This window comes from Eleginops maclovinus, chromosome 22, assembly GCF_036324505.1.
Source record: "Eleginops maclovinus isolate JMC-PN-2008 ecotype Puerto Natales chromosome 22, JC_Emac_rtc_rv5, whole genome shotgun sequence".
Taxonomy (NCBI): Eukaryota; Metazoa; Chordata; class Actinopteri; order Perciformes; family Eleginopidae; genus Eleginops; species Eleginops maclovinus.
Window position 1 is genome coordinate 14,631,301 of NC_086370.1, and position 22,707 is coordinate 14,654,007.

General features: G+C 38.7%; 2 protein-coding genes and 1 pseudogene across 2 annotated transcripts; 2 read left to right on the forward strand and 1 right to left on the reverse strand.

The window, feature by feature from the left end:
* The first annotated feature begins 745 nt into the window (after window positions 1–745).
* On the forward strand, window positions 746–3,317 carry LOC134858991 (peroxiredoxin-like 2A; annotated as a pseudogene).
* A 673-nt stretch (window positions 3,318–3,990) lies between these two features.
* LOC134858992 (peroxiredoxin-like 2A) lies at window positions 3,991–10,034 on the forward strand. The gene is given in 9 exon segments (XM_063875250.1): window positions 3,991–4,237; window positions 6,434–6,676; window positions 6,734–6,736; window positions 7,392–7,574; window positions 7,974–8,065; window positions 8,098–8,102; window positions 8,173–8,308; window positions 9,016–9,180; window positions 9,249–10,034. Coding segments are annotated over 8 exon segments (876 nt in total). The 5' UTR covers window positions 3,991–4,237; window positions 6,434–6,480; the 3' UTR covers window positions 9,345–10,034.
* Window positions 10,035–10,946: 912 nt separating this feature from the next.
* On the reverse strand, window positions 10,947–20,065 carry sfxn3 (sideroflexin 3). The gene is given in 12 exon segments (XM_063874984.1): window positions 10,947–14,334; window positions 14,444–14,491; window positions 14,603–14,652; window positions 14,833–14,882; window positions 15,909–16,036; window positions 16,152–16,237; window positions 16,344–16,419; window positions 16,947–17,004; window positions 17,007–17,044; window positions 18,008–18,178; window positions 18,452–18,624; window positions 19,983–20,065. Coding segments are annotated over 11 exon segments (966 nt in total). The 5' UTR covers window positions 18,616–18,624; window positions 19,983–20,065; the 3' UTR covers window positions 10,947–14,237.
* Window positions 20,066–22,707: the final 2,642 nt, after the last annotated feature.

Genomic DNA, 22,707 nt, shown 5'->3' on the forward strand with positions numbered 1-22,707 from the left:
ACACACACACACACACACACACACACTCCTTTCACCTTGTTCCCCCTTAACTACACTGCAATTGGGTGGACTTGATGGCTCCTCTTACAAAGAGGAGCTGCTATCTTCACAGGCAGTGGTTGTAAAAAGGGTAATAAAACAGAGACAGGATGTTTTTGAAGATGAACTTGATCTTAAGGCGTATCCTTTTCAGAAATGTAATCAGATTTTTAATTATAACATTTTATTCCTCATTTAATTTTCATTAAGTATAGTCAAGTCAAACACCTTTTTGATAATCAATCGATAAATAAAGTAATAAAAAGAAAGAAAAAAGCAGCTTTGATGAAGTATGATAGCAAAATGAACAGCTTTTGGTTCAGGGGTTGGATAAAAGAAGCACATTTTTAGATTGCACCTTAGACCCTGTAAAACTTCACACTTCTCTGACTATACAAACACGTGTTATTAAAAAAGTGTGGTTAATCGGTAAAGAAAATAACAGTTAGCCCTGCAGCCTTGAATTCAGCCACTGAGCAAATTGGATGTAATCGCTCTGTAATGTCACTAACCTCCTGCAGGGGTCGCTGTTGCTCTTAGCCATGTCAACTGGGGAGTCTCAGGACCTCTGCCGTTACTTTGGTACAGACCTGAAAGTTCATTAAAAAAAATCTAACAAACATATTTTCATGTTCTTAACCAACACATGTATTTCAGCAGTAAATGCAAGACATTCACTTGGTGTTTATTAATTAAACTTATATATGTTTACATCTTGAACATAATGAAGGCAACAGGCTGCGATCTGCACCACTGAGAACCAGGTACTGAGGATTCAGCTTAACGTGAGCCTTGTTTCACAGCAGTCTTTGAGGAATTCCTACCATGTAACGTTCAGATAATCAAGGCTTTCACTGGGATTGGATTTATCCGAGTTGAGAGGGTTTAAGGGGCTGGTTGCAAACTTCAGATTCCTCCACATTAGCAGCGAGGCACAGTCTGGTGAGTATCACATTTTTGTTTGAGATATTGAAAATTAACAAAAGTTCAATGTTGGGCCATTATAAACTAAATTATTTAATCTAATTGGCATTTTTCTTTTGCCAATATGTGGAGTTCATACATGTTGTTAATCTAATTAAATGCTGAATGTGTGTGAAGCGGTCACATGGAACACTGCATTCCTGCTTCCTGAACAATAGCATGAATTTTCTTTTCAATCTTTTTGTTGGAGCATCTAAAAAAACTAGGACAAACATGTTTATGGCTACATCTAACTATTTTCTATAGTGAACAATCTGCAGAGACATTTTTGTATCAATCAATAATTGTTGGGTCTATACAATGTTAGAAAATAGTTCCTCAAAGTCCAAGGTGAAGTTTTTCAAAATCTGTTTTGTACCCAAAGATATTTTTTTTCAACATGAGTTTTTATGACATATTTTCCTGAAAAAGTATTTTAAGGATTTATCGGTTGTCAATATAACAAAAAGATTAGATAAAGAAATTAGCAAAGCATGTAACAGTGTGCCTGTTTTGCTTTGTCATGCCATCTTACTGATAAATTAAAACATCCTAATACTGTTAAAAGGTCCCGTCATAGAGAAGATTTAACATTTTATATTTGTACATGTTCTCTTTGTAGGGGGGCTGCGGAGCGAGTTTAGGGTCATGGTGAGCGTGACCACGGTCCTGAAGGCGGTGAGCCTGTTTGTTGCAGAGCTCATCACCTCCGTCACAGACTGGTTCCAGACCAAACCAGCATGGGCAAACTTAGAAGTGCTGGAGGACACAGAACTGAAGACCACTGGGGGCAGTGAGTGTAGATTCAGAATCAAGCAGAATCTATTAACTTGCAGATATGCTGCATCTTTGCTCACAAAGTTGCACATTTTAGTATAAAATGCCCCTTTCATGATGAAACCCTGGGGAAACCAAAGAAGAGGGAATTCTTTACTAAAAGACTGTAATGACTTGTTGTACTAATTGTTTTAACGATCTGAATTCCTGATAATCAGGATAGAATGACACAAACCTGTTGTCTTACAAACAACACTTTAATCAAAGTTGAATACAAATCTGGTTAAAATATAACTTTCGAGATTTGTCATTATCATTTAGATTCAAAACATACTCTTTTATCTCTTCAGTCCATGAGCGACACAGGGCCAAATCTCTGTGGGAGAAGACTGGAGCTGTGGTCATGGTTGTACGGCGACCCGGATGATTATTGTGCAGAGAGGTACGACATCATTTGCCTGTTAGATATCTGTACTCTGTAGTTACCAAAGTGATTTGTATTCCCAATTTTGTTTCTATCTGTCCTTCCCTCTAGGAAGCTGCTGAGCTGTCCTCTCTGAAGTCCCAGCTGCAGGACCTTGAAGTCCCTCTGTTTGCCATAGTCAAAGAAAACATTGGCAAAGAGCTGGACTGCTTCAAGAAGTCCTTCACTGGGAAAGTCTACGTGGATCAGCAGGTCTGCTTTTACACACGGCTTTACAGATGATATGTGTAACACTAAGGGTTACACAATATAAGACATTAAACTACTTTTTTTAATTCTCATAGAGAAATTTCTACGGGCCTCAACAGAGGTGGATGTTTCTCTCCATGTTCCTGCGTGTTGGTGTGTGGAGGAGCATTTGGCGGGCCTACAGGAGGGGCTTCAGGGGAAACATAAGAGGAGAAGGATTAATCCTGGGTGGAGTCTTTGTCATCGGGCCTGGAGATCAGGTAGGCATTCATTTACAGAATGAATCTTTTTTTGTGTGTACCGGAGGTTTTGAATGGGTAAATATATTTATTTTTTCCCCTAACAGGGTATTCTACTTGAGCACCGTGAGAAGGAGTTTGGGGATAAAGTAAATTTGCTGGCAGTGCTCACAACAGCCCGCAAAATGCAAGATGGCTTGGCAAGATAGGCCTAAGTTCATGAATGGATTGATTGTTGGTGAGCCCTTATGTAATTTATGCCATTTGCATGTCTATAATCTTTAAAGTTTTCTCTACACAACAAAATAGCCTCTGTTGAACTTGTATATTTCATTTAATTCCCCCTTTGCTGATAAGTTAGGAAGTGAAATATCTTTGTGTTTGAAATGTGACACTTTGACTGTTTATTGACCCACTGTCTGCAGTTCTTGTCTTGTTTATGTGAAGATATTTTGTGTGTTTTAATGACGATCTGTTTCTAAACTCTGCTGAGAGAACAGCTCTGATGCTCGCACATATCCAACACATTTAAAAAGACAGTCTTTGCCTGATATAATGGAGATAGAACCTTTGGAGTGATTGAACACATTTTATGTTTACCATAAAATAAACTACCTAACAACTCATGTTACTGTCTGTGTGTCGTGTTCCACCTTGTCTTCTTCTTTTGCTGGGTGGCATCTATTTTATTGACGCTTATATTTCTGCTTATCAATCCTATCCTATATAAAACTCTTCACACACAGTAAGCTAACAGGACCTTGATATGTGCTCTCTCACAAATGTTTTAAAAACTCTTCAATGTTAATTTGTATACCCCTAATTCCCCTAGGAATTATTCCTGACATCCATCCCACAAGCCTGTCTGAAGTTTCCTAAACATTTTCAATTAATTGTTTAGTCCACAGAAGTGTTGGAATAAACACCAGAATTTGCATAAAAAATACAATATTAATAATATCTGATATTGAATTGGAGTCACTGGATCACATGTGATGGACCATATTAAAACGAATGAAATGATCGTGTACTGAATGTTGATGTTTAATCAATCCATGAATTATCTGAAAAGTAGTGCCACACAAGACACTTTTATTATACTTTCTTGATGAGCAAGTTAGCACGGCAGTACTGAAAATTGCATTGTTTTTATGTCCTTCAAACTGTTATTTATTGCTGGTTCCAAAGGGAAATCTTGTGGTTAAAAGCGAGGACTGGGTGTGACTGCAGACAACTGAGAAACTGAGTAATAGACAAGTCTGTCGAATATCCAACCTAAAACTCACTTCATCACGGTCTATTCTTGTGACTGCCCGTAGGACTTCATGACATCTTGTCGGCTGAATAGCTTATACCGGACAGGGCCGAGTATATCCCATCACTTGCTCCTCACAAACACCCACGCCAATGTTGAAGTCTTCTGAGCCAGCCATCTTGCTCGATTAGTTCCCCCTGCTCCGTGCCAGGATCGTTTACTACGCCTGTGCAGAGATCTGTTGTTTACAAAAAGCTCCGTTGAGAGAGGCTTGCCGCTTCATTGATTCTGGTGAGTGTACATTATTACAACACTACTCTTAATACAGTGGCAGCATGAGGTGCACCTGCCTCGGAAGATCCGCTAGTTTCAGACAGTGAATTAAAGGTTTAACTGGAAGCTAACTGCTATTTTATAGTCGTCACCGTGCCAACAGTAATTATAGCCACGGGAGCTTTGTAGGCCACTGGAAGTATGTATTCATTACGTAAATGTCATCACCATCACATCTCAGGAATGGTGAATTATTTTGATCCTTTTCGGTTACAATTTAGGTTTAATCTGTAGAGTTATAAGCTAATGTCATTGATTACACATTGGTAGAATGAAGGTCATTTTCTGTCCTGTTGGCTGTCATCACGCAGGCTCAAAGGGCTGAACAGGTTTAACAGCTTTAGTGCCCTTATCATTACTCAGGCTATTCTAATGAAAACAGACTGCTAATGAATGCAGCAAAGTTAAGTATTAAGCCAGAACAATACTACTAGACTGGGCCTAATGTAAAACATAACAAAACAATAATGACCAATGGAGTTAGGTATTTTGGACAATATAATGTTGGGCTTGTTTAAAAGAGGCAGCATTGTTCAGCTTTTGGTGAACATACAGTAAATCAAGAACCAGTCCCTTATCTTTCATGCTAAATGATTATTATAAATAAGGATTTTAACTGGTGGTAAATATATATGTATATTAAAAGTGAAGTTGATTGTGCAGAATGTTCCTCTTCAGATCGATATATTATTATTTAATTATATCATGTTGTTAAAAACAGGGAAGGGTGGGAAGTAACTAAGTAGATTTACTCACTGTCATTAAGTACACTTTTGAGATTCATGTACTTTACTTGAGTATTTCTATTTTATGCTACTTTTACTCCGCTACATTTATTTTGTACCTTTAGCTACTTTACAGATTTGGAATAATAATGTGAAATATAAATAACACTTAAATATCACTTCAGTTACACCTGGAGTGAATTCACAATCTACCCTGCAGTATACAAAGCCATTCAAACTAGCTGCACCTTTACCATCATTGATTATAATCACAAATATAATCTATCAACTTACTCTGAAATTGACCAATATGCATAATAAGTACTTCTACTTTTGGTACTTAAAGAATATGTTGAGGTAAATACTTCTGTACTTTTAGTTGAGTAACATTTCTTTGCAGGACCTTTACTTGTAACCGAGTAAACAACACTCTTGTACTTCTACTTTTACACTTTTACTTAAGTACAACATTTTCTTCAACCTCTGGTTATAAAATTCATTAACATGCAGAATTATGATGTTGTTTTAGCTTTTATATACTGTTGGGTCAAATCCTTGGCACATAAAACATCATATTTCAGAAAAGCAGTATCGGGCATACATCATGTTTGGCATTACCCGTCTTGAAAGTTCCTCTTACTGCTTGTTTTGCAGATGCATTCAAGGAATCTAAACTTCCTGTAGTTGCAGGCGTGGGCATCAGTCTCTATTGGCTGCTGCTCTTATCATATTTTCAGCCCTTTGTACTCTCTGTCGTTACGTTTCAAAGCACAAATTCATTTACTACTTGAGACTGGATGAGCGCAATACCAGGAGAATAAGTTGTCCTCACTTTGGAAATGGAGACACGTTAGTATATTCACTTTTTACTTTTTAAAATAATGAAAGACAAAATATAGATTTCTATTACTCTTTTTTTTCTTTTTTAAATCTGCAATCGTGGTCATACTTTATTATCAGTGCATGAATTGTTGCATACTGTAAACCGACTTTTGAATTAACCCTGCAATTGATTTCCTGATGTTAAATGCACAAACCTAGAGCGTAGGGTGCAAGAATAGGAAGTTTAAAAACAGAACTAACAACTCCAGTGAGATTAATAAGATAAGAATAATACCTTTTATATATACATGCTTTAATCGTTAGTTTTTATCTTGATATTGCACAATTTGCAGGGTTGGATAATACATTCTTATTTTAAGTATCTAAACTTGGCTCACTGGTTTAATGGTTGGTGTAACATTTTATCTGGGCAGTTTAATCATGGAGAAATATGCATGGTGTTTTTCTTTCTTTAATCTGTGAAATCAAAAGCAGACTTCTGGAGAGTCATGCTTGCAGTTGAGGTGGATTGTATTGTCTATAAACAATCTGTGGCGGTACAAGTAGTTTACATTTCTTAGAAAAGATTTCTGTTTCTTTCTTCCAGTGAAATCTTGAGGGTATTTCTAGTCAGATACTTTTTCCACGGTTCCGATGCTGGCTCTGTCCAGGTGTCCGGCAGCTTTGAGGTGGGGACTGTCCCTGCGCTGTTCTCCCCTCTCTCTGGGGAGCACGACCAGGAGCAGCCAGCCTTCCACCACAGCCGGGCTCCAGTCTCTAAGAACCCAGACAGCTCTGTTTCACCAAAGTGAAGCCAATGCCAGTCCTGATACAAACAAGCCCACTACAGGCAAGGACATATTTGACTGCCTACACAATTAGCTCTTCCTGTAACCCAAACTTTAAGTGTGTTGTAGAAACAAATCAGTGACCTGAGCAAAGTATTACCTGTTTCCCACCCACTTGTTATGAAATTGGACATAATATACTGTTCACTTCCTGTATTAATTTAATCTTCTAAGCATTGTCAAAGGTTTTTGGTACGAGGTAACGAAGTTTGGATATATAGGATATTTTAGGATTAGCGAGGTTGATGGATAAATAGTTTTACTTATCGTACTTAAAGACACTGAAGGATTTCCTAAAGGAAAAAGAACGCATTTAAATTACAATTGAAGGCATCCTTCATCAAGAACCACACAAGCTGCAGAAATAACATTTACAAACTGGTTATCTCGTCATGCTGAATAGCATCTCATCTCCTTTGTATGTGCTCTATTTAATCTCTTGGATGAGCTTCGGATAAGAGTAAAGTGAGAAGAACTTTACTGGTAAAAGGCACCACATGCTCTGATTCAACACGCCACTCAAACTCAAGACTGCACGCTGTAAGCTTGGCCTCAGGGAGTTCTGAGTTGGAGGGAACGTGGTAATATCTAATAGTCTGCACACCTTGTGCAAAAACTGTATAATCAACATGCAGCATGTTTTTTAACAATTTATTATGATAATGTCAAACTTGTAACACATTTCTCTCCTGGTGTTGTTGCCTGTTTGTGCTGCAGTGTCCTCCGTTTTTGGGCTGGAGGGGGAGCTGTTTGGGATGGGAATGTGGTCTTTGGGTCTGGGGGCTGTCGGAGCTGCACTGGTAGGGATCTTCCTGGCCAACACTGACATGTGTCTGCCTAAAGTTGCGCAGGCATCGCTGGAGCACCTTGAAGAAGCTGACCTGCGCTCCACCATAGATGGTAGGAAGGCTTTCTGATTTGCTCTCCAATAAGCTTGTTCGTAAAACCAGCTGTTGTTAAACCTACTGAAGGAGAATTAACATTACATCAGTAGTATCAGCTATTTCCAGTTTTCGGCATTGCACATGCTCTGAATGAGGTTTTGTGCAACATTTAATGCAAAGCCGCTTTCTCAAATCTGCTGGCCCTACAGATTAGATCACTGTGAAGGTCTTTGTCTGAAGTGGAAGGGCTTGTACCTATTCTTATTTATTCATATAGATTTTCCATGCGACCGTGAACATTAAGTCTTTTTCTCTGTTTGATGGCTGCATCTTTTATCTTCTTGTGCTTTTTGTCAGAGACATGTCAGATTGAAAACCTTGTTTTAGGAACAGTTTCTTCTTGTTTTTTCTGCAGATGATAATGTCATAAAAGCAAAGAGCCTGTGGGACACAAACGGGGCGGTGGTCATGGCCGTACGACGTCCTGGATGATTTTTGTGCAGAGAGGTGATATAAAATGTTTCTGAATGACAGAGGAGAGGTCGCTGAATGTGTACAGTGAATGTGAATTATATTTTACTTTGTGTTTTAATCCCTCTTCTCTCTCTCTGTAGGAGGCCTCTGAGCTCTCTGAAATCTCAGCTGGAAGAGCTCGGAGTCCCTCTGTTCGCTGTTGTGAAGGAGAACATCGGCACAGAGATCCAGGACTTCAGACTGCACTTCGCTGGGGACATCTACATAGATGAAAAGGTAAGCAGTGAAAACATAACATCTTCCAGAGCCACTGTTAGTTCTCATCTTCCTGTCAGTCCATCAAAATTACTTAGTAAAATAGTCTTCACTGGCTTCCCGTCTTCCACCGCATGAACTAAAAAATACTAGTCCTCACCTACAAAGCCTTCCACCATCTAGCCCTCCCCTACAAACCCCCATGGTCCGAACTACGCAGCTTCGGAGACAGATACTTTTCCGTGGCATCTCCCAGGCTTTTGAATTCCCTCCCCCAAGATCTCCATGATTCCTATTCCCTCACACTATTCCAGTCAAAACAAATCTCCTCTGTCTACTCATAGCACCCCCATCAATCCATGCACATTGATCGTCTTTCTTTGTCCTTGTTTGTTTGTACTCCTCCCACCCCATCCCTGGTATTGTAAAGCGACTTTGAGTGCCAGAAAAGGGCTATCAAAATATCAAGTTTTAGTTATTATTTCTATCTTTAATTTTCATTACAGTCTTTTTAAGCTAAGCAATTTACACACATTAGTAACAATCCTTTGATGGGGAATAAACTCGTAATCATTAGTTATTACAAATATAAATCACATGTGTTAAGAGCTAGTTAGTTGAGTTGACAAATGATATGATAAAGCTATTCTAAATTTGTCACATCACAGGAAATCCTGTAAGATAAGAACTTGATCAGGCTAAGCTGACACTTAATTTTGTGAATGCAGCAACACTTCTACGGCCCGCTGCAGAGGAAGATGGGGGGTCTGGGGTTCATTCGCCTCGGGGTGTGGCAGAACTTCATACGGGCCTGGAGGTCCGGGTACCAGGGCAACATGAACGCCGAGGGCTTCATCCTGGGGGGAGTGTTTGTCATCGGAGCAGGAGACCAGGTGACTATAGCAGACTGCACAGGGACATTTCCATACAACTGTATTTTAAATGCTTTATGTCTTTGCAGGGGATTCTCCTGGAACACCGGGAGAAGGAGTTTGGCAACAAAGTTGAAATTGCAGATGTTTTGGAGGCTGTTAAGAATATTGTGCCAGTTAAATAATTCATTTTTTAGACATTAAACACTGTTTTTAGATCAAAGCTAGAATCAGGAATTTGTCCATCACTGAAATACCAATAATATAACAACATTTAAGTCTGTGTTGTATGATGTTACAATATATTTCTTCATTTGCACATTCATTTGCTGTTTACTGTTGGTTATGAAAGCAAAGCTGTGAAATTCAGGACAGGTACAATATTATCACTTATTGTTTTTGTTAATCTCTGCAGACACCTTCTGCTTTTGAGATGGGCAATAAAAACAGGTAGTAAGGGACTTAAAGGCAGCATTTTCATTCAGGTACATCAGCCACTCAAAGACACTTGAAATCTGAACTAAAGGCTGGGTTGCACATTTGATTAATTATTCTATTAGCGGCGTTAGCGGTACATTCATAACAATGTTCCTGTGTCATTATTTGTTTGCTTCTCCTGGTCAGGCACCACAATGGGCCTCCAGCATGGCAGACAAGTGTATGTGTAGCCTGTGTGTGTGATAATGACAACTTGACTCTAAACTCGACAGAGAGGAGCAGGTTTGATGCTCAAACACACACAGGCTCAGCCACTGGCACCATGTTAAGGAGTGTTTGTGTTGCCTGGAGCATTTGTGTGTGACTGAGAGTGTGTGGATCTGTAGATGTTGCTTCAGAAAATGAAAGTAATAAATAAAGAAGACCTCATCACCATATTTCGCCGTGTGCGTTTAATTATTTTAACATTTCAAATGAATGTTTGGGCAACACTTGATCGACTTACAGTTATGTTGGTAATAAATGATTGCATATCCTTTTAGTAGATGTATTTGTAATTACATTTTTTGGACAAAGAAAACACAGATAATTGGATTCAGATTTTCTGGTAGGTGTATTTACATGTTTGTGTTAACTTAACTGTATACCAGAGATAATTGTTTGCTGTTATAAATTACTACACTAGTGTGTGTTTGACACTCATCCACAATTGGTCTGGTATTATGTATTTATGTAAACATTTTTCAGATTTTAGAAATATTATTTAGAATAATTTACAGTTTATCCAGATTTAAACATTAAAGCCTTCATCCTTCGTTTTGAGATACCAGTCTGACTTGGTCCAGTTTGTGTGTAAATATCATATCCATCTATTTTCAATGACATACACACTCCCTTTTTCCTGAAGTTAAAGTGATAATCCCGTAGCGTATAAATCAATCCTATGTCTTGTTTAATAGTAATTATTAAATAATATAATAAGTTGTCACATCAACAGAACATACTATTCTAAAAACCAAAGGCCAAGGCTTATTTTCTGTTGAAGGATGTGTGCAAACCTGTTGTAAAACTTCACCCTAAATCACTAATCTTGTGAATTTTTTTATCCTAAAATCTGAACCAAGACTAGATTAGACTTGGACATATAATCGTGTTTGTATGTCAAGGATTTGTGTGTCTTGCCAAAACATACTGCACCGATTCATTATCATTTATTTTATCTGATTGTTTTATACTTTACTGGTATTCAAACCAACAAGCCTTCTCAGATCCAAACTGGGTTTTCCCCAAAAGCAGGATAACATTATAAATATTTTTTAATATAGAATTTTTAATAATCAGCAGACAGCTTTGATGTTACATGTTTTATTCTATTGCTCTGAGTAAAGTACATTCCACATCATGGAAATATATTTCAACACAATACAAAATAGAGGGAGAAAGCACGGCACCAATAATGACAGGACTACATGTGGAAGTTTATGTACATGAAACAACCAAAACATTCAAGGAGTGTACCCATTACAGATTGTCTTTCCATCGTGCCTCCAGTATGCAAAGATTGGACATTTTCTTCATGGCATACAAAGGTACAAATGAGTGGGTTTTCAATCAGTGCGTCAACATTAACTTGTGCTATCATATTTATAATGAGATTTTGTTGTGATGCCAGAAACATCGATGGCAAAAACCTTTATTTTAGATGCTATTTGTTAACGGCAATGCTTTGCAATGTTTTTTTTAAGATTTGGTGAGTTACACTGAGGACCATTTCTAATAAGAAATAAAATGGAAAACATGTTTTTGCAGCACAAAGTCTGGCAAAAGGTCCGTAAGTTAAAGCTGGAACATAAATATTCAAAGCTACACACTTCTGCTCCTCATTCCTCCACAATCCATACCCGTCTCGTCTTTGGCTAGATCCATTAGTGCGACACGTTATGGTGGTACAATACAGTCCAAAGCTGAGTTCCACATGTTTACAAATGTATTTAAATGCTAAAAACCCTACGTTTTGTTCTTGACACTTTTGCGCCATAACTCCAAGAAAAAAAGAGGAAAAAAGCACAAGCTAAATCTACTTGGTTATGAGCAATGAAAGCTGCCAGACAATGACTGAATGACTAATTAGCAGTAACCATAGTTCCTTCAACATCGTCCAGCACCATAAACAAATACAATCAACATTAAAAATGTCATTTTAAATAGCAACACAAATCCTAGCACCTACAGCAGCACAGCAAAGGTTATAGCGCAGTTTCACCCTCAGCAGGAACCCAAACACAACACAACATGATGTCTTAACGATGCAGCCGTGGTATCAAATATTTGAATACAGTAGTGATGCTAACTCTGAAACACTGTCCGGCAGTGCATGTGATCATGTCTTACAGTTACAGTTAACAATCATCTGGGATTAGCTGTTTGTATGGAAATATGAATGACAATGGAAAGTTCAAAAAATGATTTCCTCTCCAAATTGGACATCCAACCTTTCCAAATAATACAAAGAGTCATATCAAGACGGTAATTCAGGATAGGGTCTGTGGGTTTACAAAATGATCTGATAGCACTTTTTGTAGGATCACATAAACACAATCATTGTGCATTTCTGTACAGAAGTTGCTTCAGTGCCCACAATCAGTTTACTTTAAACACATTAACGTTGAAACAATTGACTACAGATCCTTAATGAAGGTGAATTTACGTGTAAAAAGATCTGTACAATCTTAATGTTGGGTATAGTTTTCATGGACCTACATACACAAAACATCACGTTACATAAACATTAAATCATAGTTTTAAATCTATGACTGTGTACACTTCATCGAGCTAAAGTCCACTAGAGGAGCGCCCCTCTAATCTGAAAACACATAAGCCCTAAAAAGGTGCACTCGCTCAAATTAGTTTGCAGCAAAACCCCTCTCTCTGTTCTCCGTTAATACGAGCAGCTGAAATTGTTTCCGATGCATATGTGTTGCCATCTGGTGGATTCACTAACAGAGGCACACCTTAAAGTTAAAATCTCTTATTTTCCACATGCATATGTGCTCCATATATAATACATCATATATATATATATATATTTAGAAATATATCCAAGAAAAATATGTATTTTTGCATAATCCAGACCGACAACACTGGGATAAATTCACGTTATATCTACTCACGTACAACATCACTATCTAACCACACAGTTTAATCAGAAAAGCTCAAACTCAGACAATCTTTCCACTGCAACAGAGCAACAACAAACACTGCGCACTGATTTTGATTTTGTCCAACAACTATAGCCATTTCCATTTGGTACAATGGGACTTCAATGGCTCCAGCGCTTACGACAGTTTTGGTTGTCTGACGGATGCACGAAGGAGGAACTGAAATTAAAGAGCATAGACTTCGTCCAACCTTCTCACTCAATGCTTCAGCTGAAATGTGGACATGATAATGAGCTACGGGTTCTCAAATAGCAGTACAACGTGGTCTGTCTTCTGCATGTGGCTGTGCCTAAAACCCACAAGTAATCTTAGCAACAACATGTAGACACATTACAAACAATATTCCTCCACCTGACACAACCAGCAAACAGGCACCACTACCTACAACAATTACATATTTCATTTCATTCATTCATTAGTTTCTCCCTAACGATAGCAACGGCAGTATAGTTTATAAAGTCCTCTCAAATGATGAAAGGCTGCCATGGCAAGTGTTTATTTATGTTGATAAAAAGCACACATACTAATGTTTTCACTGATGCCCTCTACGGCTGCGCTTTGTGGGTTTTTTGCAATATCACTTATATTTAATTTCTGCCACATTGCACCTCAATTACCTGGTCTCTTATTAGGAAGGAGTATAAGTACACTTAAAGGAGAAATGAAAAGAGTAAGCTGCTCCGGTTAACAAGGAGTACAACAAAAGACTATTCTTCAGAGCTAATAAACACGGTTTTTTCTACTATGGCCACATGGTTCAACTACAAGGTGGAAATTAACTGGTGGCAGTAATCTCAAAATACTATAGTCAGTGTAGTTTACACATTTTTTAAACAGAATATCGCAACTCTGGCTAGGCAAGAATTGGAAAGGGTACAGCTAAGTGTAAGGAGACGCAAGGCAAAACATTATTATGTGACATACATGACTTACAACCAAACGCCTACATAAAAACAACAACTCACCAGAGTACTTAAAAACTGGGCTGGATCTAAATGCACCGTAGACAAATTGGTGAGTGAAAAACAAATCTGTAACTTCATGAACTGACTAAAGGAAGACAGAAAACACATCACGAAACAATAAGAAAAAAAAAGAAAATCTGTTCATTTTTTCATTTGTAAGGAGTCATCTATGTACAGAGAGCAATGCCAGTGATCTTAAAGTGTTGTTTTGTTTACCTTCAGTTATTCTTAACGCATTAACCCTGCAATGTCAATAATGGAGCAGCTTTGTCCAGGTACTTTTGAAAAATAAATGATGCACGACCAAAAAAAAAACAACTAAAAAGGAACAAAAATACATGTTTTACCCTCCCACTTGTGCCCTTGGGATTACAGACGTGTGCATAAATGTGCAAGTGTCAGTTTGTGAGTGTGTGTGTGTGTGTGTTTGAAAAGTGTGGGGATGTATTGCAAGATCCTACAGGCCCTTGTTGAAGAAAACGGTGGTGGTGTTGGGACTGGTCTGTCGTATCCTCTCCTGCAGATCTGCTTCCAGCCCGCTCACACGCATAGAGCTACAATGAGATGGTTGAACATGATTAAAAATCATTCTACACGTAAGATAACACGGCTTGTACACCTATAAGCTCCTTTAACTCCAAGAAGAGTGATGTGGGCGCTTACCTTTTCTGTGGGAAGAGGGCGCAGCACAGAGGAGTTGCAAACACCAGGCTGGAAAAAGGAGACAGGAAGGACGTTTGTGGACACTTGCATATTTTAAAGTACAGAGAATAGAGTCCATCCAATATAAGATCAAAATGAAAATGTATGTAATTTACTCACCATAGACCGACAAGCCCAACCTGGATCGGAGCGTTTAGAACGGGGAACCGCTGCAGGGAGACCAAATAAGTTAGAGAAGACTGCAGTGAAACAGACAAGCTGAACATTTGACATGTTTGTATACACGGACATAATGTGGAATGTGTCTTTTCAGCCTGACAAAAACACCAGCAGATCCACAGACTACAAAAAAAACAACAGTATGAAAGCCATGCATGCAGTCTGCTTACCTTCAGGAAAGCTCTCTTCTCCAGAGAATTCATAATAACAGGGGGAATGGCTGTGGGAAAAATGAATTAAAATTGGTGAGTCATAAAAGTAAATGTATTCATGATCCAACAAATTGACCCTGCAGTTATGAAAGTTGTTGATTAATACTAAATAATTATATAATAAAATCCAACAAAAATCGATCATAATATTCCCTTACCAAAAAAACAGGTGTTATCTAAAGTCTGATCTTAGTGTGCAAAAATGAGTATATTTACTGCTAAGAGTTGGTGTGCGTCTAACAACATTGTAATTAGTTTTCACTCAATCACAGTTTATTTATAAAGCCAAACATTACAAATTTTACATTTTCTCAGGGGACTTTACTGTTTGTACAGCGTATGACGCCCTCTGTCCTAAGACCCTCACATCGGACAAGGAAAAACTTCCAAAGAAACCCCACATTTAACTAGGGCTGAACAATTTTGGAAAATAATCTAATTGCGATTTAATTGCATTGCGATTATATGTGATTATTTTTCGAGGTCCTCTTCTCATGTATTTTTCAACAAACACAAGCAATACATCAATCGTGATTACAATCGTGAACCTTGTGAGGTAGCAACAGTAGCGAGGCACGTTCTGCACAATACCTGACATTGCGAAGCATCTTCCTTTTTAAAGCCAAAATAATTCCACACAACTGACGTGCCGCCCCTCTTTGGTACCAAACTTCCAGCCATGCACTCTTCTGATGAGCCTGAGGCCTTGCACAGGTTCAAGCGCAGCGTTGACTTCTTTCCCTGCCTGCTCGGCTTCGCTTGGCTCGGCTCGCTCGCAAGTCACGTGACCAGAAATCTCGTTTTGTCATATCGCGATATTATCGCAAATGCAATTAATCGTTCAGCCCTACATTTAACAGGAGAAAAATGGAAGAAACCTCGGGGAGAGCAACAGAGGAGGGATCCCTCTCCCAGGACGGACAGATGTGCAATCGTTGTGTGTATGTCCTTTTACTCTCATCCTATCAACTACCCTCATTTTAGATCTATTACAGTAATGAATAACCAAACAGGAGACGTGATGTTGACTTTACCCATTGCTGGCACTGCCATGCCGATCCTCGACACCACCACCTGCATGATGGCCTGCTTGGCAGCATTGGGGGACTCTCCTAACCTGTTTCCATTCTCATCCATCACAGGGATACCGAACTTCAACTCTCTGCAAGAAAAACAGAAGTCATTAGACCAGCTGTAGCAGCACTCGCAGCTCCTAAAAGCTCCAGACCCGAGGGAACCGAGCAGAGGTCTTTGGAATTTTACTTTGGAGATCTCACCTCTGCCTCATGAAGGGGATGTTGATGCAGTTAGCAGCAGCGACCGCAGCGAAGGGGACGAACCGGCTGGCGATTGGAGGGAGACGCTGAAACACATCAGAAACACATTAAGACAGCTGATCCCTGCACAAATATTAGTTACATATTGAGTGACATATTTTATGTGTTGATTCACTTGACTACAGGCATTACCGAAGCTAGAGTTTTGAATCCCAAGGCAGTGACGACAGCTCCAGTAGTAGCGCTGACGTAGGCCACGCCAAGCTGACTGCAAAGAGACGGATAAGATGTATATCAAAGATAAATTACCCACTTCCTTTTCAACATTTTAACACCTCATAAATAGGTTGGGGCTGTGACACATTTTCAGACGAGTCGCTTCCGTAAGTGTGCAAGTCCATGCTATGCTTGAATATGCAAAGGTAAAATAACTTCCCCAAAAAAATGATAATGCAGAGGAAATGACATGCTTAAAGCATGAATATGTATTTGCATGTTCTGAAGGCAACCCTCTATTCCTCATGCATGCATTGGATGTTTTTCTGCAGTCTGAAGGATGCATTTTGAGGCACAATGACAAGAATATGCAAGAGCATTTTGACCTGACATCAATTCGTCACACATGTCAGCACGGGTGCATGGTGACATGGGGCTGAACATGCTAAACAGTGGAACGTAATACCGCTGTGAGGGAAGGGGAGGACAGCTGCTCCCACAGCCTCCTTACAGGCACTACTTTAGAGGGAGGACAGGATTGATCTAGAGTGGAAGTGAAGTGAGAGAAGTCCTCCCTACTTCACGGTCATTGGGGCGTCTCCGCTGCGGTTGGTGTAGTTGACGACGGCGTTGAAGACTGGTTTACCCACTGCCAGAACACCACCGCCGGAGTGGTCCTGGAAACACAGGCAGACAGTGTTTGAGGAAGTGATATTTCACAGAGTGAGCACAAACCACGAGTTAGGCTCTGCAGCAGAAGAGTTTGTTGTCAACTTAAATCCTGTCTTTGTAAAAAATACAAGCAAGTCTACAAATGATGGCTGACTAAGAGTAACTTTATTATTTGTTAATCTGCAACAAATGAATCTCTTGGTCTATAGAATGAATGGAAATACTGAAAAATGTCCACCTCTTCTTTAAATTACTTTTAATTATTAGATTTCTTCGCAATTACTTTTATTTTGTTGACTCGTACATTAGTCACCCTTTATGTGTGTTGTTCTCGTATCCCCACAGTGGAAACAATGTAGGTCTGATTTGGTCTTCTTAAACACTCTGTACAGATTAACCTAAGTGTTTTGTGTGTATTTAAAGAACAATCTGATTTCTGGCCTTATATTAACTTTAACTGCTCTGGGGCCTATTTTTATTTTTAAACGCCACTATGTATAGAATGTAAAATGTCAGACTTTGGCGCCCTCGTGTTGCAGTATGCAACAATTACAGTTAAATCTGGAGTTCCTATGTATTGGTAATGAATATATTCAATAATAATTAAAAACTAAAAGAAATGTGTACTATTGTAGTAACTGGCTGGGTATTTATAGTATGTGTAGTCAACATTATAACTTGACTCCACAGTCCTCTCAGCTGCCCAGTAGTTATTCAGAAGTGTCAGCAGTGAGAGTGATATTTTTTATTCTTTAATAGGAGTTTCCCTCGTGCAGGGATTAAAATCTCTACTTTATGCAGGGGTGTTAGCTCTATTAACATTACTTTGGTGTCACATGGAAACTGTATTTTATTTATTAAGTATATTTCTCAATTTCGATTTCTTCCATTTTCTTGCTTTTGTTAAGATGATGATATTTTACGTTATTTAGAATACATTGAATTGTGTATTGAACTTTCAGCTTTACCTGTAGAAGGTGAGCATGGAGCCGGTGATGGACATGTTCATTGGGACCTGAGCAGACATCCTGCCAATCACAAACATCTTCTCCCCGGTGTCGGGGTGGAAGGCGGAGTCGTAGACGTACTTGGCTCTCCAGAGCTCATCCTCTGTCAGGCCGGGCTTCACAATCCCGGATCTGAACAAGTCCAAACAGAGTAGACTTAGAATTTTCCACATGAAGAATCGGTCATCACACAAAAACAACATTTGTTTCTTGCATTGAAGGAGAAATGTACAACATAAGACAACAAGCATGATTCCCCAAATCTAAAATAAGTTTTTACTTACAAAATAAAGAACACTTATATTGTTAGTATTTAAACTATTTGTAGATCTAGGTTTTAGTTGTGGCTGCATAGGCCTATTTTATTTTACTCCGACTCTACCCTTATATCTTATTACCATCTACCTGTAGTTCTCCATGGTCACTCTGGCATCCTCCAGAGTCTCCGAGGACAGCAGGACGTTCCTGGGATCTGTCACCATGAAGAAGTGCTTGGCGCGCCCCATGAATGTGCCCTGGTCCCATCTTGGCTCCTTGATGTTTATGTTGAGGGACAGTTCTTCAGACATCCTGTCTCTCTTCAATTATTAGCAGACATGTGAATTAGTATTCATACCATGTTACAAATGTATACTGGTTTCACATGTAAATACAAGTGATTTTGTCACTTCCTTTTGTCAATCATTACTAAAATAACAACAACCTTGGATGCAGTCAGGTCTCCTCCACCTCTGCTGTATTAATAGCTCTGCTACTATGCAGCGCTGCATTGAGGTAAAGCCCCCTCCCCCATCACTGAACACAACATACATTTCTGAGCAAATAACCCCAACCTGACTAGTGAACCAGGTTTACCTGCTGCAAGCATGATCTGTCTCTCCACACATTCTTTAATTTTGGTACAAAGTTAAAGGTTGATCACTTGCTCTAATTTCTGTCTTAAAGGGGTGCTTTTGTCATGGATGATAGGTTAGTCAAAAGCACTTAGATAGAATCGGAGGATGAAACCCTCTTTGTTAGTCACATACATATATACATAATATTATCTTGATTTGTTTATAAAGTTCATCAATTTGTAAAAAAAAATGTGCCACACAAGTTTCTTTAGCTAATTGTGAGGAAAGACTCTTAGACGAGCAATTCAATATTATTATTTTTGCTTTAAAAATGCAACACAAATACAACACAGCTCTACATTGACACATTTTCCCCAAGTACATAGCAGACACTCCTGGGGCTGAGCACTAACACTCAACTATTACAGGAATGTATTTTGTGTGTGTGTGTGTGTGTGTGTGTGTGTGTGTGTGCTCATTTTGCAGCAGCCCTATAGCCTTAAGCAGATGACCATCTTTAAAAGCATCTGCAAAATGCAAATGTATAACAACATACTTCTATAACTGATATGGTGGATTTGGTAACAAAATGTTTCTGAACACACTAAAGAGTTCTGGTTGTGTTGCTCGTTATAAATACAATTGAACCTTTCAGTTAACTAGAAACACGTGTATTGAGTCCCACTGTGAGGAGATGATGAAATGAATATCGTGACACATTCACTGACAGATGGGATTGGGGAAGTCACGACACGATGCCGGTTGGCTAGCTAGCTAGCAAGGTACCTGATAATGCCATTGAAATTCACAGAGACGTACACAAATATGCACCCTTAACAGTGCAACAAAATCATATCCCTACAACATCAAACTCTAGGTTTTAAGGATTTAACACAGCTTTTTTAACGCATAAAAACAAACCATGTCTGTGCTCTTGGTAAACTAACGTTAAGCTAGCCAGGTAGTTTACAGGCTAACTCATATGCTAACACTTTAATCAGAGTCATACGGACACACAGCGAGGCGGAGTGAACGGTAACTTATCCGTAATGTGATTTTAATGTATTAAAGTTGTTAATGCAAGCACCTCTGAAACATACCTGGTTTGCAGTCGTTGTTTTGCGAAAATGTATGACCTCTCAATAACACAGCTACACCGGGTGGACCTGTGCTGCTTTCAGTACATTAAAAAGTGTCGTAAAACTGAGTTTCGCTGCAAATGATTGAGGTATGCTCATACACTATTTTTTGTTTTACCCAATGTAACTATATTTCATCTTATATAGTGCAATATCTTACGTCCTATTTATTTAATATCATACTGTACTATATTATGCTGTTTATTGATACAGCTTTAGTTTAGCAGGTAATCACACCACTGTCAGTTTTGTGCTTTAACTTTTTCTTGAATTACTCTTCTTCATTTCATTGGAACTGTATTTTGTATACTTGTTCCCAATAAAAAATGTCGATTGATAGTAACTTTTTAGATATTACTTTTTTCCTATTTTAAACGCTCTATTTCATACCCCTCTATTCGACTCTATGTATCTGTAGGTTAGTATTTTTTCTTGGTGCTGCTGTGTAATTACAGCATCTCATCCTATCTTATTAGGACACACTCCTCGGTTATACCACATTTTTGATCAAACATTATTCGATAAAAAATAGTTAAAACACGGTCATATTCGTCCATGTGAGGTTGAGTGCCGGAAATCAGAGCTTCGTACATGTCTTTGAAAGTAGCACCGTGCAGTCAGATACTGGGAGCGGTGTGTCGTCATGGAGGACGTGAGCAGATGGAAACCCCTGGGCGTGGGAGGGTGGACAACACACGATTGGTTAAAAGCAGCTGACTGGCTCGAGGTTGTTTTGTACTTAACATTTTTCAAAAGTTTTACATTTGTCCAGAAAAAAAGTCATATAAATGTATTCAGTGCAAAAAAACCAAAACAACAATTGAATGATTATTCCTGACAAAGTTTTGAAAAGATGTAGGCCTATAGGAATTTGTAATGTAGACAGTATGCAGCTACTGTGATTACGATCGTCTCTTTTCTATTCAATGAAAAAAAACATATTTTAAGTATTTATTCTGCATTTAAGAAAGTGTTTTTAAAAAAATCATAAATAACCAGTGAAACCCTTCTGTAGCAGTTTTTTTCTTACTTAACAGTAGCTATAGTCTAATATATTAATCATATGTCAATAGTATCATATGTTTGGTTATATCTATTTGGGGAAAATACGTAGGGCTACTGTATTTGTTCAAGCTAAGATTCCCTTTGATGTACATGTTTTTTCAATAAAGTTGTATACAATTATAATTATTATGACCAACTGAAACAACCTGCTTTTAAAATGAGTTGTAAACTTTAATCATTTGTGGATGATCCTATGTTTTAACAGTACTAATCAACCACATCAAACGGATCCTTTTTTTTCGAATAAAAAAAATCAAGATTTTCAAGGTCGAAATGTCCTGTTTCTTTTCAGTACCACTGGTATTAATATGATTAATAAATACCCAGGGCACTGCAGCAAATCGGATTTACATGGAGATTGTGATGTGACACATCTGGCCACCGGGTGGGGTTGTTTACCCACCTCACAGGCAGGAGGGAAGAGCTCACTTTCTCCACACATCTCTGCAGTTTTACTGGGAACAATGACTTATTCGACACATTAATAACCTGACGACAAACTGACACAGACTTGAAGCAGTGTAGCTGTAATATAATTCCTATTGGTGTACTTAATCATCATTACTTCAGCGCTAATGGCTGCACAGCTGCAGAGGCTTATGTAAAAGGATTAAACCTTATAGGACAACAATTGTCACCTGGAGAACTACTGGGGTGGCACTAATCCTCCGGAGGTGTCCGATAATAATGCATCAGCCAGGCGGACCGGTGAGCTTATCCCGGACAAAATGGAGACACAGCAGGTAACTCTCATACGATGTTCACTTTATTTTAAACGCTATGTCACGATGAAACAGTTTTGTAGCGTTTCACGGGTTGAAGTATCCACAACATACTTGGTGTGGTTAAAGTTTGTTGATACCTCTGCAAAAACTCAACAAGCAGTTCAAAGGTTTAGTTAGGAATAGACTATAATGAACTGTCAAAAAGTATGTCACTTTACTGTCTCTTAGACGCTGTCCATGGTGCTGATTGATAAACACGTGATGTTTAATGAGAATATGACAACGTAACCTCTTTTTTTTACATTACATTACATTTTATTTTATTCAAGGTCCCAGGTTAAAAGTCATTACTTAACCAAAATGAGTATCCCATGAGGTTCTTCTGAGCCCACAGTACTCTTTACAGTATATTGTCCTCACAACAGATATCCATTTAATTAAACATGACTCGAGGGGAATCACCATGCACCACTGACTTCTCTGTAGACAGGCCGGCAGCAGCTGAAGCAGGGGAAACAGGCACCGTGAGCTCTATGGAGATGGATTCAGATTCTGCAAAGGAAATAAGTGGAATATACCAACTTCTTTAAACTACAAAGTAAAGTCAACAGTTGAATCATGGATCAAGGAACTATTTCGCCATTGGTTTTATTCAGCTGTGTGGAGCTCAGCTTTCACTTTTTTCATGTTGCATTTCTCCTTTGGATCTAGGATTCAATTATTAGGCCTAGTATTGGGTCAGAATTTGTTTTTAATGAAGATCAGAGATGTTGCCTGCAGCCTTGTAAGTTGCGTGCTCCAGTTTGGACCTTTTTCTCCCACTTTGGACAAGCAAGTGAAAGAAAACTCCAGTTCCCCACCACATTTGTCCTCCGTATCCATACCTTCATCCCAGG